General features: G+C 33.5%; 1 protein-coding gene across 6 annotated transcripts in view; it reads left to right on the top strand.

Moving 5' to 3' along the window:
* RYR2 (ryanodine receptor 2) overlaps positions 1–19,409 on the top strand; it is a 341,086-nt gene that overhangs the window by 223,326 nt on the left and 98,351 nt on the right. For all 6 annotated transcript variants that reach the window (XM_052696134.1, XM_052696150.1, XM_052696179.1 and 3 more), the window contains 14 exons: positions 625–898; positions 3,688–3,802; positions 4,393–4,525; positions 5,666–5,769; positions 7,201–7,336; positions 7,960–8,146; positions 8,592–8,697; positions 9,300–9,420; positions 10,620–10,789; positions 11,818–12,038; positions 13,305–13,395; positions 15,461–15,601; positions 16,405–16,568; positions 18,785–18,863. In XM_052696134.1, the coding sequence (XP_052552094.1) occupies positions 625–898; positions 3,688–3,802; positions 4,393–4,525; positions 5,666–5,769; positions 7,201–7,336; positions 7,960–8,146; positions 8,592–8,697; positions 9,300–9,420; positions 10,620–10,789; positions 11,818–12,038; positions 13,305–13,395; positions 15,461–15,601; positions 16,405–16,568; positions 18,785–18,863 (2,042 nt within the window). The remainder of the gene's footprint in view (positions 1–624; positions 899–3,687; positions 3,803–4,392; positions 4,526–5,665; positions 5,770–7,200; positions 7,337–7,959; positions 8,147–8,591; positions 8,698–9,299; positions 9,421–10,619; positions 10,790–11,817; positions 12,039–13,304; positions 13,396–15,460; positions 15,602–16,404; positions 16,569–18,784; positions 18,864–19,409) is intronic.

Raw genomic sequence — 19,409 nt, forward strand, 5'->3', positions numbered from 1 at the left:
TATATATTCTATGTATTTTAATACACGTAACTTTTCCAAACCTTTGCAATTGATAAATTTGTCTGATCAGGTATTCTCGATAGAGATTCTGAATATGAATTTCTTAGTTAGAACTTGAATTCAAACTGCAAACATCAATTTCCCGTTTATTTGATTGGAGCCTTTTCATTTATTTCTTTTGATGGTCCTTTTCATTCAGTAATAGATTAAATTCAATTGTTTTATTTTGAAAATTACAAAAATTTTTATTGGTCTTAGCCCCATAAATAAATGATGCCGCATTTTCATTTGCCGCAGTATAATTTTTTTATGTATGTAATAATATATATAAAAGAAATCAAAAGAGATGAATTCCTTCAAAAGTCTAAAAAAATGTATATAAATAAATCTGTTCATTTTGTGAAAAGCTTGTCTTCATGCTTCTTTTAGATTATTAGATTTATTCCCTGTATTTTGATTTTAAATGGGGACTTTTGTTGTTGAGATACTTCTGTTTTTACACTCTGACTATACTTATCTTTAGTAGTTTGCTGTAGAAATCCCTAGAAAAAGCTGCTTTAGAGACTACTATCAGAGATATGAGAAACTAATGGTAATTTTATGATTTGTGTATTTTCTTCACAGCTACTCTTCAGCAATTGATTTCAGACACAATGGTGCGCTGGGCCCAGGAATCAGTAATAGAAGACCCGGAGTTAGTCAGAGCCATGTTTGTACTGCTCCATCGCCAATATGATGGTATCGGTGGCTTGGTTCGAGCCCTACCAAAGACTTACACCATAAACAGTGTGTCCGTGGAAGATACAATCAATCTCCTGGCATCCCTTGGCCAAATCCGTTCATTGCTCAGTGTCAGGATGGGGAAGGAGGAAGAGAAACTTATGATTCGTGGATTAGGGTGGGTGATGTCTCTTTATGTACAGATATTTATTAGCTGTCCAGTTTATATTAATAAAGTTGCGTGAAACATAAATGTAAGTCGTCTACATAGATGTAAATGCAGACTTTGGCATTAGTTGTGTATGATCTTGAGTTGTAGCATTATATGCCTCAGTTTTGGAGAGTAGCAAGTGATATGTCAGGCTTTTCTTGTGAGAAGAGTTACAAATGTAGAATATTTTAAGTTGGAAAAAAAAAAAGCGAAAGGATCATAGAGTCCAACTCCTCACTCCACACAGAACCACCTAAAAATCAAACCTGAGTCTGAGAGCATTGTCCAAATGCTTCTTGAACTCTGAATATTGGTGCTGTGACCACTACTGTGAGGAGCCTGTTCCAGCGGCAAGTGAAGAACCTTTTTCTAATAACTAGCCTGAACTTCTCTGCACACGGCTTCATGCTGTTCCCTCATGTCCATATGTAAGAAAAATATATAGAAATAAATATATATGTACAAAAATATGTTTTGTTGTCATATTTTAAATACTATGACTGTGAAAATGGACAACTTGACAGAAGTTTTTACGTGAATGCAGGGACTAGAAACTGTTGACCCATACAAATCCCTAAAGCTTTCAGCAAATGGAATTGAATATACAAATGTCTGCACATATGACATCTTTCTATTGTGCTATATGTAACTGTTACAATTTGAACTGTGAAGTAGTTCATGCAGTATGATTTTTTCACAATTATTTCACTAAAATATAGCTTAATAGGAACTGCAGTTGGAGAAAACTGTATAAAGAAAGCTTAGTCAGTTCTACAAGCAAAAAGTTTATTTTTTTCTCACTTTTCTTTTTTTCCAAAGAAGCATTATCATATCAGGGATATCTGGTGAGATTAAAAATCATTATGTTTTAGAAATTCACAATCAGAGGTAGCAATGAGCAGAAAAGAGACTGGGTTTTACAAAGAATGCCAGAAATACATGAAGAGAAGTTTTGATTGTGCAAAAAAACATTTTTCCTTTTTTTTCCCTGCTTATTGAAAATTTAAAATATGCAAATAATTTGTATAAATAATTTTTGCTGATTCATTATGAACTACTTTGTACCTTTGTACAGCAGGTCCGATTGATTTTCCATTCGATGTACTCAATGTGAGGCTTGGTAAAGGGGAAAGTCACCTGTTCACAGGCAAAATAGAATGGCATTTCTATATCCACTTTTGTACTTGTAAATTGTTTGAATTGTTTTGTTTCATTAAGCTAAGACTCAAGTGAGTGAGTGATTTTTAGATTCTGATGTGGTTATGTCTGGGGTGGTGGGTAGAAAGCCAATCTCAGTAAATTTCATTTCATACTCTGTTTTTTTTTGTTTTTGTTTTTTTAGCATTTGTTTTCCTCATCATTTTTCTACCACAAAGGAATTTATGAGTCAGGCTGATTTAATTCTAACAGTCTGGCGATATGTGAAATTTTGATATAGAGAAAATAATGAGGTATTTTCTGCTAAGTTAGTTTTCTTGCTGCTGGTTCCTCATACCATTCTTAATAGCTTCTATCATAGTCTTATTTGTCTCTTAGGTTCCGCAGCTGTACATTTGGTTCTTTTATAGCCTAACCTGAGCTCCAGCTGCTATTTAGAAATGCCAAGTGTTTTGCTATGAGTGGAAGACATTCCTTTCTCTCAACTGAGAAATGGAAGATTTACTTGTTCCTCCTTAAGAACTGTTCCCTCAGAAATGCTATTGACTTTTTCTGAAATATGACATTTCACAATAAAGTCAGCAATTATGTGCTTTCTAAAATAATGCAGTATTGCTGGATAGTCAATGGGTGATATTTTGAGTTTCTGCATTTAATTATTCCCATGAAAGAAAGCTGCTGTAGACAAATAGGAATTTAGTATGCTCTGGCAGAATTCCATCATGTGGTATTGGTAGTTTTTGGAGTCGGGTCCATCTTTTATCATCTCTGTCTATTTGGACAATAGTATTTCCTATAGTGACTTGCTAGTCCTTTTCTACCATGACCTGTTTGTCTTTACATTTAATTCTGGGTTACATGGGATTTCATGACTAACTACAGTTGTTAGAAATGTAACTACTTTCTAAAATACACATTTTAATTGGATGTACCACAAATACAAAATGAAATAAAATATTGACATTATAATCCTCAGGAATGATTTCTAAGTATGTAAAATCTATTCAGCTGAAATATGTAGAAGATAGTCCTTCTGACTACTAATTCATGAAATAACATTAACACTGGCTAATGATTCTGATGTTTAGAGGGTAGCTGAATCTACATTCTCTCTTTTACTGTCTTTTCTTCTTGAGCTTGAAGGCAGATGTCGAGCATTTTGAGGCTGCAAATATTCTGAAGAGTGCTTTATCAGAAAATAGGAGTTGAATATAAACTTGAAGCTAATATTATATCATACTTTTGTCAGAAAGTAATTTTAGATCAGGAATGGAAATATAGAAGCGTCATGCTCAGGTGTAATCAAGTGGTGATTAGAGCAGTAGCTTTATATGGAAAAAGAAAGGTCAAATACTCCTTAACATGCATAATGAAATGGATTATCTTGTAATGGTGGGTAAAGGGGAGGCAGAGGTAAGGTGAGGAAAGGATGAGAGAGGCTGAACCTGGAAAAGTTCCAAAGTAATTGTTCACTTTAGATGATGATGATGAATCACTTCAGATGGTGAAGAATTACACAGTATGTCACCTTCACAAATAACACAATAACAAACTAGTCAAAAAATTATAATCTGTTTTTTTCTTTTGTTTTCCTGTAGAGACATCATGAATAATAAAGTATTTTATCAACATCCCAATCTCATGAGAGCTTTAGGCATGCATGAGACCGTCATGGAAGTGATGGTAAATGTACTTGGTGGAGGAGAATCCAAGGTAAAGCAGTTTACTCTTAGAAGACAGAGAATTTAAAATATAGATGTTCAAAGCCTTATCCTATAAGGTTCCAAGCACTCATTGGAGGTACTGAGACCACAACCTTTTACTAATTTTCAATAGCACAATAATTGATCGTCATGTTTTTAGAAAATTCCATTCTTCTGTTCTAGAAAAAGATGGATTTAGCACTAAATTCACGTGCTTTTAAGAAAAAAATGTGAATACCACTTATTATGTTTAATGAGTTTTAAAGGGATTTGAAGGATCTTTTTTGAAATTAATTAAAAATGGATGAATATCACTTTGTAAATCTGAACATTCACATTATTTCACGTTTGAATCTAGAATTTTTGTGAATGCAGCTCTTATTTTCAAGTTGATAATCAGATTTGTGTTATTCAGCAAGCTATTAATTGGCTTAGAGCTCTGTTGAGTTCACAGTAAAACCTAAAAATAACTTCATTGGTATGCAATGAACACTATGCATAAATACTAGCATGTTAAATGACTGTTACGTAAATAATCTCTTGCAACACTTATGTTTGTTTTAGAGGTTGAGCTTTAGTCTGTTTTCACTTGATTTTTAGGAAATCACTTTCCCAAAAATGGTGGCAAACTGCTGTCGTTTCCTATGTTATTTTTGCCGCATTAGTAGGCAGAATCAAAAAGCTATGTTTGATCATCTTAGCTATTTATTGGAAAATAGCAGTGTTGGCCTTGGTAAGTAATGTGTGTGGCTTGTGATCTTCTAAACAAAAACTGTTCTCTTTCTCTTCTCCCCCTGCTCACCATCTCAATTTTTTTCTCTATTCCTCTGTGCTTTGTTTTGTTTGTTTGTTTGTTTTTGTCTCAAAGCTTCTGCTTTACCTAATGAAAAAATATCTTCATTAACTTTATAGCTAACTCCAGACAAAACCATAATATTAACAGTGAGTTGAGGTAATATTGTATACACCTGATGGTGTATGCCTGGACATTAAGGAAGAATTGGTGTTTAGTTGAGTTGTTTATGGAATAGAATAAAATCTTGATTTTGATAAAGAGGGTCATGGATGAATGTTGGCAGTCTTTAACTGTGGCTCATTTCTCACTGCTGAGGCTTGCTGTACTGTTTAATTCTTTTGAGTTTTCAATATATTTCTATGCCAGTGGGTCAAATACAAAGCTCATTTTGACTATGAGTATATAGGTGCCAAGAATTAAACTTCACAATTTTCCTAAAATGCTAGCTTTTCTTTGCTAGGCTGCTGTGTTACAGAGAAGATGCTTTCTTCCTTTATTTTAGTCGTTTTAGTGCAGAATGTGTATAAAAAAGTCCTATATAATACAGAACAGAAAATTAAACCAAAATTCCTTTTAGAGAGAAAATGCCCAAGTGAAATGCGTTTGGAGTGTTAGTAAGAAACTATTAGCTTTTACTGATACTATATTGACTACTGCTTTAACAGAAATGAATAACATGTTCTAATATTTTGAAGTTGAAAGATATGTTCAATTTCAGTATATTAAATAAAATGTCATTCTTTTGGACATAAAATTTTCTTTATCTTTTCCTCAAAATAAAGTAATCTCAGTTAAGAATATTGTAAAGAATAACATCTTTAAACACATTTTGTGATTAGAATGGGAATGTGTGGGACAGGTTTTCTAGCATAAACATCTAAGTTGTGTTTTGAATTACTATTAATGTCATGTTACAAATGAGTGCAAGATGACTATAAATTGAGTAGTTTAACTGATTAGTCAGCATGTGCTGACTAATTACAGAATGTTATGTTTTATTAACGAGTTTTCATTATTGTACTATTAAATTGTTAGCTTCTATTAAATTACTACTGAAATGAAATGTTATTTCAACAGCCTCTCCTTCTATGCGAGGATCAACTCCTTTAGATGTTGCAGCAGCATCTGTAATGGATAACAATGAACTTGCATTAGCTTTAAGGGAGCCTGATCTGGAGAAGGTTGGTAGTTATTTTATCATGCATATTTTCATACCTTCTGGAAAGGCAAAGATTTCTTTGCTCAGGCCCATAAAAAAGTAGAATGGTATAATCAATATCCAAGAGAATATTGTATGGAAATATTAAATAACCTTTGGAGAAAGATTATCAGAATCTGATTGTTTGCTCTTTCTGCTAATGTTTTGAAACTCTGGATGAGTTTATGGTTATTACATGTACAGGTAAAACTGACAGGAATTGATTAAGGAGCAATAGTGGTGTCCACCCTCAACCATTGATAAAATCTTTCTTTGTTTTTCTCTTTTGATGATGACTCTTTTGGGAAGATTATAGAACAAATCATGCTAGAAGTAATTTCTGAAAACCTGAAAGACAAGAAGGTGATTGGGAGCAGCCAGGAGGGGCTTACTGAGAATAGATAGTGCATTAAAATTCAGAAAGGAGAGAGAGAACTGAAAACTACTACTGTGGCTGTCAATCTGAATAACAGTGAATATAAAACAGATTCATGTTTAAAAAGCAAGCAAGAAAAAGAGTGAAAAGCAAATTTAAAATAAAAGAGCGCACCTGTTAGTTAAATATAATGATAAGTTTTCAAAGATGGGTAGATGTAGTAGAGGACTGTCACCAAGCTGACTAATACTTAATGCTCGCGATTGGAAGAGAAATATGGAGACCAAAGCAGTGCTGTACAAAGAGAAAAAGTGAAGGCTTTGCAGTTTGTAATGTTTGAAATAAGGGAATGTTGAGAAAGTGAGCTAAGAAAGAAGTTGCACTTCTGTCTTGCCTAAAATATTATTTGGTTATGTTCACAGAATCACAGAATGGCCAGGGTTGGAAGGGACCTCAAGGATCATGAATCTCAACCCCCCGCCACATGCAGGGCCACCAACCTCCCCATTTAATACTAGACCAGGCTGCTCAGGGCCCCATCCAGTCTGGCCTTGAACACTTCCAGGGATGGGGCATCTACAACCTCTCTGGGCAGCCTGTTCCAGCACCTCACCACTCCCTCTGTAAAGAACTTCCCCCTGGCATCTAACCTAAATCTTCCCTCCCTCAACTTAAAACCATTTCCCTTTATCCTGCCATTATTTACCCTTTTAAAGAGTTGACTCTCCTCCTGTAGGTTCACCCAGGCCCAACTTTCAAGCCTATTAAGGTCGCTCTAAATGGCATCCCTTCCTTCCACTGTATCAACCGCACCACTCAGCTTGGTGTCATCAGCAAACTTGCTAAGGGTGCATTCGATTCTGTCATTGATAAAGATGTTAAGATGTTCAGGACGTAGAAGTCAAATTCAAGACAATATAAGTGGAGACTTTGCTTTGAAACTTTACTTCTTTCTCTTTCTCTCTCTCTCTCTCTCTCTTTTTTTTTTTAACAAGAAATATCTTTTTTTTTTTTTTTTAACGTTATCTTGCTTTATAGGTGGTTCGATACTTGGCTGGATGTGGATTGCAGAGTTGTCCTTTGTTGATTTCTAAAGGCTATCCAGACATTGGATGGAATCCAGTTGAAGGAGAGAGATATTTGGATTTTCTTCGTTTTGCTGTATTTTGCAATGGTAGTATAAAAGCCTTTCAGTTTTATAACTTCCTCTAATGTCTGAATAAATAGCTGCATTAAATATTTCATTTAAAATAATATTGCAAGCCAGCTTATTAACATAAATTTATGGTACACTTAGAGTAAGATTATACAAGGCATATAATGACATAGATGCTCATTTCACAGATCTGGTAGGCTCCTTTGAGCCTACTCCCTGATTGTTACATCTATCTTTAGTCCTTGGAATGGATGCATCTCCATTGGAAGTGGAACAAAGTCTCCTAAAGTCCAAAGTCTCTTAGCTCTGATTAAGATAAAATTTATGCTAAATGTAGAGCCAAAGACCCATCATCTGTTTAAGATTTGAACAGTCCAGCTTGTGTTAGGCAGCTATAGCTCTCCTGTCATTAACACTCTCACTTCAAATCACTCATGTTTTATAATTTTGAATAAAACCACCTATTCAATTTCATAGCTTTTAATAATAATTAGAGGGATATATTTGTGTGTTTACACAATTTTGTCATGATATTTAAACAGGTTTGTATTTAAGTGTCTGCTTAACCTTACATCCTGCATTTCTGTGTAACTTTTTCTGATTGTAGATAGAAACTTAAATTTTAATATTTCATGTGATAGGAGAGAGTGTGGAGGAAAATGCTAATGTTGTAGTCAGACTGCTTATTCGTCGACCAGAATGTTTTGGTCCAGCTCTAAGAGGAGAAGGAGGCAATGGTCTACTTGCTGCCATGGAGGAAGCAATACAAATATCAGAAGATCCAACAAGAGATGGACCTTCCCCAATTAATGGATCTAGTAGAATCCTGTAGGTGCAGAGTAATTGCTTACCTTGTCATCATATTTGTATATCAGTTTTATAATCCTAGTCATGAAATGAGTTCTTTATTTTAATATGTAAATTATCAATTAGATTCTTCCACAGAGGGTAGAGAATGATGTTCTATCAAATGCTGCTTTTCCCACATTGTTACATTTGAATGGCTTTATCTAAATATTGTATCCTCTTCAGAATTCTTTTTGCTCAGTTAAGAATTGGTCCTCTGATTGACAATGAGACAGATAAATTATTACAATGGAGATGTCACAACAGTCTTCTAGCTACAGATTCCGTTCTGTGCATGTCCACTAGCAGATATGAGGAAGCCACCATGTAAAAGCTGTAACAGTTACAAGAAGTTTATTGCTGATGTAAAAACCTTGTCTTTTTTTTTTTTCATCGTTTAATTGTTGTATCAATTAACTAATTACAGTGAAATAGAAGAACAAGAAGATGATACTATTCATATGGGGAATGCAATCATGACCTTTTATGCTGCTTTGATTGATCTCTTAGGACGTTGTGCCCCTGAAATGCATGTAAGTTTTGTTTCTTCATGTATTGGAAAGTACTGACAGTTTTACTGGTTGATTGGTTTTCTGCTGTTGGGTTTTTCCACGAAGACACGTGTAATTGGGTACTAAAGCACTTTTGTGATTACATAGTATCTCAGTATAGGTAGTGTGTACCTTGAACAAGAACAATATACACATAAGAACAAACAAAAGCACCAAAATAAGAAACATAAAAAAACATCAAACCAACAACTGTGATAGTCGAAAGCATTGTTGTTTAGCCAGAAGGGGAGAAAAATATGTATTTTTACATCTGAAAGTCTGCTTTTGCTTTTTATTTTTTCTCCTGACGTGCTACATTTTTGATGCTTTGTTCACCTTTTTTTTCTGATGTTCAATTCTGAAAATGGGTCTAATATTGTAACAAATCCTTTAGTTTTCTAGTATTTGCATATCTGCATCCAAAACACAGCAATTAAGTACAGATTCTCTGAAATTTACAATTCTAAACATAATGAGTTTGAGAGCATTCTTGTGTATTTATGGTTTGCAAAGTTTCCGCATTATGAGCACATATACAAGATAAAAAGAAGACCTGTGTAATATTTTATTTATCTTTTCCTTAGCTAATACATGCTGGGAAAGGGGAGGCCATAAGAATCCGGTCAATTCTAAGGTCTTTGATTCCACTGGAAGATTTGGTGGGCGTAATTAGCATTCCATTCCACATGCCAACCATAGCTAAAGGTTAGATGATTATTGTACTGCTTTTCTCCCACCCAATTCTTACGTTTTATGATTAGATTGTATACTGATATACATATTTCCTTCAGTATTTCATAATATTATAGAAATTAAGCAATGTATAATTCATATTAGAAGTAAAATCATGTTTCAAACGTGTTTCAAAAATGTTTCTGCATGCAGTAATTTATAATTCTGTGTATGCTTACATCACTAACATGAATTTATTGAAGAGATTTTATGAAAGTCTGATAAAATCTGCAAATGCATACTTTAGAAAAAAAGTACTTTAAAATAATCCTTTGTTGTTCTAACCCTACTGATTGTTTCTACCAGGTTTTACTAAGACACCAGAGTTGTTCTTCAACAACTGTGGTGAAGTTATAGATCTAGCATACATGTAATTCTGCTTACATAAGATTCCTTGCAATACTTGGGTGTAGAGTGAACATTAATATAAAATAAATATGTATATATGTATATATACGCTTTTTTGGGTGTCTTTAGAGAAAATCTGGATTGTCTAAAAACTTTCAGCACAGGAATGCCGATAAGTTACAGTAGAAATGATAAAAAAAAAAGATAATGACTCTATTATACAATTATTTATCTGTATTCCAACTAGTAACAATATAGATCTAAAAGTGCTATCTAAATAGCATAGAGAACAGCTCATGGATACCAAATTATTTTGTTTTATTTTCAAAAATGAAAATGTAAAGATTTAAAAATACTTCTATTAATTTTTTTCAGGTATTTTGAAAGTTTCCAGATAGAGAGGACTTTGTTGTTTCATTGTCATGCATCACAGGTGTGCTTACCAGGTCTAATTCCTGGGATGTTTGATATGGAATTATTCCATTACTTTCTAATTTCCTACGAAATGCGTAGGTAGTCTAGAGATTAGTTAGCATGATCTAAGTGTTTTTCATCTTGTTAGAATATCAACAGTTGGGAGTCTCTTTATACACAAAGTATGAGCAGAAAAGTACTGAAGGACTTTGAGTTCTGTCAGAGTAGAATTTGCTTTATGCGTTCTTTTTCAGTTAACCACATTATGTTGCCATTGTGTAAACAAAGCCACAAGGAGGATAGTTTCATATTTACAAAGACTTGAAACTTCCAAGGAGAAGTAGCATAAACAGCCTAGTTTGCTGTCAAAAGATGTTCCTTGTCATTGAAGTTTCATTTTTTCCTTTTAGATGGTACTGTGGTGGAACCTGACATGTCTGCGGGGTTTTGCCCAGATCACAAGGCAGCCATGGTTTTGTTCCTTGACAGGGTCTATGGAATTGAGGATCAGGATTTTCTTCTGCATCTTCTTGAAGTTGGCTTTCTGCCAGATCTCCGTGCCGCTGCTTCTTTAGATACAGTAAGATTTTGAGTCTTTTGTAAATTTTGTTCCTCTATCTTAGTGAACACTAAAACATTTTTCGCCATTTTCTTTAATTTTTTTTTTTTTTTTTGTGTTGCCTTCCGCTGGCTGGGCTGCCTGTTGCTGATTAGTTTCAAGAATATTTGAATATCAGTGAAAAGGAATTCTGCAGAATAATGCTTTCATATAGTGTCCCCTTTGATACACATATCCATTGAGAACCAATGCCTTTTCCTAGGAGGATTTCTGACCTTTTACTGTAGATCAGCTATGCCAGTAAAGAATGTAACTGAAAGTCTTCTCCCAGGAATTTTGCTCCAGGGATTCATTAGGGACACGAACTCTGTTTTTAACAACTTTTTTTTTTTTCTTTTTTTCTTTCTTTTTTTTTTCTTTTAACTTCTTCTAAAAATAGCTTTCTATATTATTGCAAGCCTTTTTTCCCTCTATTTTTTCTTAGTTGGCTTGGTACAGAAAGGTCAAATTTAGAAAGCTTATATAAGGGCTAAGATATGAAAATTGATTTATCTGTCTGACCTTTTATTTAAACTTTTGTTTTAATAATTATATTTTTATTTAAGAATAAAATGAGTGAGGATCTGTTCCCTGCTTTGAACTTCTGCTTGATTTTACTGGGTTTTGTAAATGTAAACTTTGCTGGTATTATCTGATCTCAGAATGTTTTTGTAAGCCACTGTATGACATTCTTTAATGTAAATTTGAAAACTGTTTTGTTTTTGAAAAGCTATCTTCAGTTTCCAGTTTCATTATTTTGATCACGCTTTCATTCATACAAATTCATAAAAAAGTGCCATCTGTGAGAAGATGACAGAAACAAAAAGCAACTAGACATTCAGTATCTAGTGGGTTTCAAATCTGTATTTGTGCTTTAATATTTCCCCTTTTAATGGCTAAAAAGCAAAACAAACAAAGCGACAACAGAGCAACAACAACAGCAACAAAAGCCTTTAATTTGTAACAACATTGACAAAACAAAACTAATTACTTTCTTGCTTACTTTGTAGGCTGCATTAAGTGCTACAGATATGGCTTTAGCTCTGAATCGATACCTTTGCACAGCAGTCTTGCCTCTGTTGACCAGATGCGCTCCTCTTTTTGCTGGCACAGAGCACCATGCTTCCCTTATTGATTCCTTACTACATACTGTGTACAGACTTTCAAAGGGCTGCTCTCTTACCAAAGCTCAGCGAGATTCCATTGAGGAGTGTTTACTTTCTATCTGTGGGTAAGAACGTATTCTTGTCTGTAGAGGAATGTGAGTTGCTAAAGTGATCTCTGTATAAGGTCACATATGAGAACACAGAACTGTGCCATCAATAGCAAAATTAAGAATTTCTGCTGAAACATGATTATGACATTTTAAAAATAATGGTTGTATTCTGCTTGCTACTTTATTAATTGCTAATATGTCTATGGTTACTTTGCTTTACTGAGTTTTTAAAAATTATATGCTGGCAATGTTTTGGCATGGAGGATGTATTACAAAAAAACAAAGCTCTGGAAATGTTGAATTTTGCATTCAGTGAAGTACAATTTGAATTTCCTCAGCCTTACAGGTTGTCAATGTGGTTTATGTTCAGTAGATCATACAGTTCAATGAAGATATTTATGTATGTTGTGTTACATTTTAAATCCTGCTCAATGACTGGTATAGTCATATTTCATCGCTGACACTTGATGGAGGAATTTCATCTTCTATCTACAAGTTTCAAAAACTTTTAGTTACAATCACAGGTTTTTGTGATTGTAACACTTACAAGGTAGTGTAATGTACTGTTAAATGTAATCCCTAGTGACAGTTAGTGATGTTTGGGCTTTCAAATCACCAGAGCTCTTTTAAATGCTTTACAAAAGTACCATACAAAAATTTGTTATATTTCACATTGATTGTTCTGTATACATGACCTTCTTAAGAACCAGTAAAAGAAATGAGCGTTCCCTATTTTTCTGGAAGGATTCAGTGTCTTTGTCATTCTGAAATACGTACTGTATGTATTTCCTCCATCCCTCCAGTTGGCACCCACTACTGCGTGTCTGATTTAATACATCTGAAGAATTAGCGCTCTTATGTCATTGTTAATCAAAAAGATATTTTTCAGTACCTTTGAGGTATGTTGTAAGAAATTCACATTATAATCTCTGCTGGTGGAAGAGTGACCATAATATATAGTATGAGAATTCAGATATTTTTTTTTCCTGATTTATTACTTCTCTTTATACAGGTCTGATGTTTTCCTGTGCTTTTTTAAAGGATTTAATTTATGACATTCTGAGAAGTTTTTCATTGATACATGCTTCTTTGCTTTCTTTTTGGACATGATTGTTCAGTGCTCCAAGCAAAATCCCATTACTTAATGAATCGGAAGAATTTTAATGTAGAATAGAATTTAGAATAGAACTGAGAGATTGCTTTAATGTATTTATTTATTATTTATTTACTCATAAGCAACTGTGGTGGTACACCCTGTTGAAATTGTCTGTCTGCTTTTAGGCAGTTGAGACCTTCTATGATGCAGCACTTGCTGAGAAGATTAGTATTTGATGTTCCCCTATTAAATGAACATGCAAAGATGCCTCTCAAGGTAAATGTCTACTTTAATCTTCAGTCGTATTCTTCTCTTGTAAGAAAATCAGTTTGATTTGCATCCATCCTTGTAGAGTTATGATGTCCATATCTAATACAACTAATGTTTATAAGTCCTTTCCATCTGTCTCCCCATCTTTTTTTTTTTTTTTTCCAAGACCATATGGAGATAGAATAGAGACATTTGGGTGAAGAAAAAAAAAAATGATGTAGAAGTATATGTATGTTCACAAAGATAATTTGCTTGTACCTTTCCTTTGAACATCTGTATTGTTTTTTGTTTCTCTTGGAATACAGACTCTTTTTCTGGGGTTTGTGCTTGGAAATCTAAACAATATGTTTTTAATCTTCCCTTTTGTTTCAGCTCTCTCCAGTTTTAACCTATATTTTCATTTTGATTAATTGTGCACAAGAAAAATGTTTTTTTTTTCCTTTACAAAATGGCAAACTCTTTAAAGATTTTTCAGATTTCATTGCTGGTTTTAAGAAATACATAATTTACTGCCTGTCATATTGGCGCTTTTCAGCAGCCCTTTTCAATCCTTTTCTTTTCCACCAACAATTTGAGTGAGACAAGACATTGTTTCTTATTCAATGTTTCTTTTTGTTTCAAAAGCCACATATCAGGATTAATTGTATTATATATCTGTTTTGTTTGCCATAATACTCTTCAGAATTGTGCAGGATTTTACTATGCCAGTTTATGAATGTCAATTGGTGCAAATTTTTCCACCCACATGGAGGAATTTAATTCCACACCTTTCCTTCAGCAATTCTATGTCAGACACCATTTTGTCAGACTGCCCCTCTGCTGTCATTTCTTGCACAGCAACAAAATGTAACAGAATATGGGAATGTTCAACCTCTACTGCAATACCACCACCATCTAACTCTTATTTCATGAACTGACATAATAAAATAGGAAGCATTACTTTCAGAGTATCCCTCATACAAATTGGTTATATGTATTGCTTTCTGATTCATGTCAAGTTTAGCAAAATTTCACAGTATTGAGAATATATTTTTGATAATCAGAAAGTCCTCATTTTTGTACTTCAAGGGCTTGTTTGTTTATTTAATACCAGTCTTTATTTCTACAAACTGATATTATAAATGTCTGCACTTTTCCATGTTGTCATTTGTTTTCACTAGGAAAAAAAAGAGAGCTTAGCAGTCACTTATAATATTTTGCCATCATGCTTTGCAAATTGATGTTGAAACTGTTTTTTTAATTTTTTTCTTTTTTTTTCTTTTTTTTTTTTTTTTCCTGAGTAACTGTTAAAATTAACACTGAATTAAAATTATTGCTAACTTGTTCATAAAGAGCACCCTGTGCCTTAGGAAAAGCTTTGTTTATCTACAGACTACCTCAGGTTAGTCTAGGTTTCATACTTCACTAATATCAGACATTTGTAATCATTTGGGGTTACCTTTCATGACAGATGTCCAACTAATTTTTTCTCATCTTGTTTGTGACTCAGGGACATAAAAGATCCATTAAATGTTAAATCTGTGGTGTTTTGGTTTGACAAATACCTGCTAGAAGGTCCTTGCACCATTTGACGTCTTAATAATCTGGAATTTTATAACAATTAACTGCATGTAATGAATGACAGAGAATAAAGCTCACTGCCAATTTCAAGAAAAGGCAGGAGGGTAGGCAGGTAGCAGATTTTTACAGCTCGCACAAGAGATGAGTCACACAGTTGAATATCTTTCAGACAGGTAAAGAGTAACTGGGAGCTAGATTGTATCACGATTCTCTTATCCACCCTGCAGCAGTTTTTGGGATAGCAGAATGCTGATGGGGGTGAATTCTGTCTGGGTTCATGGGGTGGTGGGAAACACAATGCACTGTAGTGCATATTTTTTGCATGTGCCACTAATGTTAAAAATAAAAACTGTTTTTCATGTGTCCACAAACAATGTAAATAGTAAGTGAATATTGTTGCTTCTTTGTAAAAGTTAAAATTTTTATGGCAGTGCCTGTAGATGTTGAGTGCCAGAATTAGAGAACGTCAGAAGTTATATTTTATTTGCTTTCAAAATATGTTCTGTTTTAGTTGCTGACAAATCATTATGAAAGATGCTGGAAGTATTATTGTTTACCAGGTGGATGGGGTAACTTTGGTGCTGCCTCAGAAGAAGAACTTCATTTATCCAGAAAGTTGTTCTGGGGTATTTTTGATGCTTTGTCTCAAAAGGTAATTCATTTTATTATCCATCTACCACTACTAAAAAACGTATAACATCTTTTCTGTAATCTGTAACTTTTACCTATCTTCTATTAACCCAGTGTTATCCACCTTAGGGTTAATAACGCAGGGTGAAAATTTAGACATTAGTAAAATTTTAGTCTTCTAGTTTAAATCTTCCTGTTAAGTATTCAGATAGGTATACCTATTTATCTGCTCATTAAAAATAAATTTTAAAAAATCTACATCTAACATAGTAATCTTGAACTATATCTATATAGGTCAACACTTCAGAGCCCTGAAAGCAAACTCAAAAATCTGAAGATAGCGGAAAGCTGCACTTTTCTGCCTCACACACTATAGTTTCTTCAACCAGGGTTGCTGTCCCTCCAAATAAACTTTTCAGAGAAGGATCTGCAGGTGCTGGTCAACAGTATGCACAATATGAGCCAGCAGTGTGCCCTGTCAATAGGACAAACTGCATTTTTGGGATGCATTAAACAAAGCATAGCTAGCTGGTCGAAAGAGATGATTCTCCCACTCATTTAGCAATGGTGCAGCTTCACCTTGAATGCTATGTACTGTTCTGGTCTTCACAGTATAAAATGGATATTAAGGTACATGCTGTACATACCACCAGCTGTAGTTCCATATTATGTTTTGGGCAGTCAGTTGCCTTTATTTTCAGAAAAATTCACTTTTGCACTAAAAAAGTCATTCTGTGGCTGCTTGGTTTCGCATATGTCAGTTTTAGCAATGGTGATGATTGCTTCCTTTGACTATTCATTTTCTATCCTTTGTGTGGTCTACAGAAGTATGAACAAGAACTGTTCAAACTGGCTTTGCCTTGTTTGAGTGCAGTTGCAGGGGCATTACCTCCAGATTATATGGAATCAAATTATGTCAATATGATGGAAAAACAATCTTCAATGGATTCAGATGGAAACTTCAATCCCCAACCTGTTGATACTTCAAAGTAAGAAAATATTTTGTTGCAACTACTTTTTTTCCATGAGCATATGAAGAAAGGAATCCATTGTTGATAAGATGTGAAATTAGTCATGACTCTTCTGAATTCTCATCGTCTAGCTAAAATGTAGACCTTGAATTTTATTTTTATTTTCTTTTTAAAATAATAATAGATAACAATAAATCTTCATTTACATTACTAATCTGTTGGTAAACCTAACAGATTTTTAATGCATTTTCAGCCTGAAGATAGAGCTCTCCAGTTACCTTTGTACGTCTGCTGCTGAGCATGTTTTTAGGAACTGGAAAAGTAGGAAGCTCTACATCATCATCCCTGCCATTATGAACATGTGCTAAGATACTAATTCTATTGCCTGTGAATAGCCATGTACCTACAGAAAACAATAATGATCATATGTTCATATCATCTCTTTTTTACTCTGAATAATGGGGAAATAAATAGGAAGGCAGATCTTTGTTCTCTCCCTAATGTCAGAATCTGCCCTTTTAAGTTCATAGAAAGAATAGGTATTGGAAAGAGATTTTTTGTCCTAATTTTTTTTTTTTAACATAACTGGGACCATGTCTTCCTTTGTATAAAATAGTCTTACAGTGGTATGGTTGTTCACTGTAACTCAAAAAGTACTACTTGTAGGCAATTTACTTCAATTGCCCTTGTGGACTTTCTATACTAACATTCAGAGAGTAGAATGCAGTCAGTATATTCCTACCTTTGATACACAGTATGTTGATACAGATGTACACATGGAAATATGATAGCAGAACCCATAGTATGGACTGGCGTGTAGGAATCACATTTGTCACTGAAATTCATCTATGATGTGTTTAATATAGATATAAAAATTTAACAAAATTTAGTGAGGGTATTATATTATCAGTTAATTAATCAGAGATATGACTTCTGGCATCCTTTCAGAGGAATATTTTAGACAGCCATAATATACTCAAAACTTCAGAACACGTTCCTTAACAATACTAAAATCATTGCTCACCTCATTTCCTTAAGTCCCTGTTTTGTGATGATTCAAGACAATGAAAGCACTGCTTTCATGCGTGTCATTTCCAACCAGTCCTTTATTCTTTTACGTGTCAGTCCTGCAATCATTGCTTACCAATCCTAACCCTACCTATATAAAGCTATAAATAATGATCTTCTTGTACTTTTCCATTTCTTACATTTCTGAAATTATGCAAATTATTATACCACTGGTAGTTTCTTCTAAAATGCACACTTTCAAATAAACCAAAAAAACCCAAACTATTGATGATGCTGGGTCAGTACTTTCTGTCCTCTATGTGTGTTTGGGATCTTGCAAACTGTTATTCTGCCTGGATACAATATCATTTTGTTTTACATATCTGCTTTTTATCACCCTATAAGTGAAAAACCGTGCTCTTCTGCTTTGCAGTACATGGCCCTGTAACACAGTTGCTGCCACAATTCTTTTTTTAAGGAGGGAAGATTATGCTATTTCTAATTGATCTGGAATGCAGATAAATACTGTTATTTGAACCATTTTTGGGAGAGGTTTCTCTCTGTGTTTGTCTCTTGTTTGATGGTCCAGGACATCTGCTTTTCTTTTACTGCTTAAGAAATTTTACTTAAGGGCTAGCATATTTTTTGCATATTTCTATCTTTATGTGTTGGTTTTTTTAAAACAGTATTTTTAAGCTGTTCACTGAGGTGTTGGAAAATAAACCCTTAATTTTCATAAATCAAAGTTCTTCAAGTATGTAATAAAATTTATAGAAATACATAATATTCATGATGTTTTGCAAAAAAAGACTGTTCTAACTCAGTTTATTATGGATGTGTGTAATAAACTACTGAATTTCTGAAGCTATGGGTCATATTTATATATTTAGTCACAAAAAAAAAAAAAAAAAAAAAGAATGCTAGTAGTAGAAATAAGTAACAAAAAGACTAAGTGCTGGATATCCTTATTGATTTTTTCCCACACATGTGGGTCAAAGAAATTAAAATCCTGTAACAGATGTAGTTTTTATTCCGAAGTCATTAAATAGGTCAGATTTCATCTTTGATATAACTGTGTCTTGGAGAAACTGTGTGTGAGGAAAGCATCACAATAAAATGCTTTAAATTGGTGCATCATTTCAACATTTTAAAAAAAACTTCTCATTGAAACACATTTGAAGTTTAACATGTGTCATTTATTAGCTATTTTTTCCCTTAACTTTCAGCATTACAATCCCTGAAAAACTAGAATATTTCATTAACAAATATGCGGAACACTCTCATGATAAGTGGTCGATGGAAAAGGTAAAATCTCTCTTCCTTTTAAACCTATTTTCAAATTTTAATTTATATCCACTTAATCTGAAAAAGATTTAAATCTGAATGTTATTGTTTTTCATAATATTCCAAGTTGTTATGTAGGTAAGAAATAAACAAAAATTTTCTTGAAGTAAATTTTTGGGAGGTTAAGACATCTGTAAGTCCACAGAAATATTTCAGGATAGTCTTTGAGTATTTCATTATTTTTATTGCTGATTATTAAGCTAATATATTTGGTTAAATATTTGAGAGTTTTGCTGACTTTTTTTTCATTTGTAAAAACATAAAAATTTTAAAACTGCAGACACCTTTTGGATTTATATGATTTCATATAGTTTCTGGGGCCAAGTATTAAAAATATTCCTCAACTGTAACACACTATTCTGCTCTGTGGAATTATCTAGAGGAAGTCAATAAAGACAAAATATCTTGAAATGTTTTCTTCAAGCAATAATTTTCAGAAAAGGTGTTTTGTTTTGTTTTGTTTTGTTTTGTTTTTTTAAATATAATTCTTTTCATTGCATGTAGACA

Source organism: Tympanuchus pallidicinctus, unplaced genomic scaffold (assembly GCF_026119805.1).
Source record: "Tympanuchus pallidicinctus isolate F22 unplaced genomic scaffold, pur_lepc_1.0 scaffold1, whole genome shotgun sequence".
Taxonomy (NCBI): domain Eukaryota; kingdom Metazoa; phylum Chordata; class Aves; order Galliformes; family Phasianidae; genus Tympanuchus; species Tympanuchus pallidicinctus.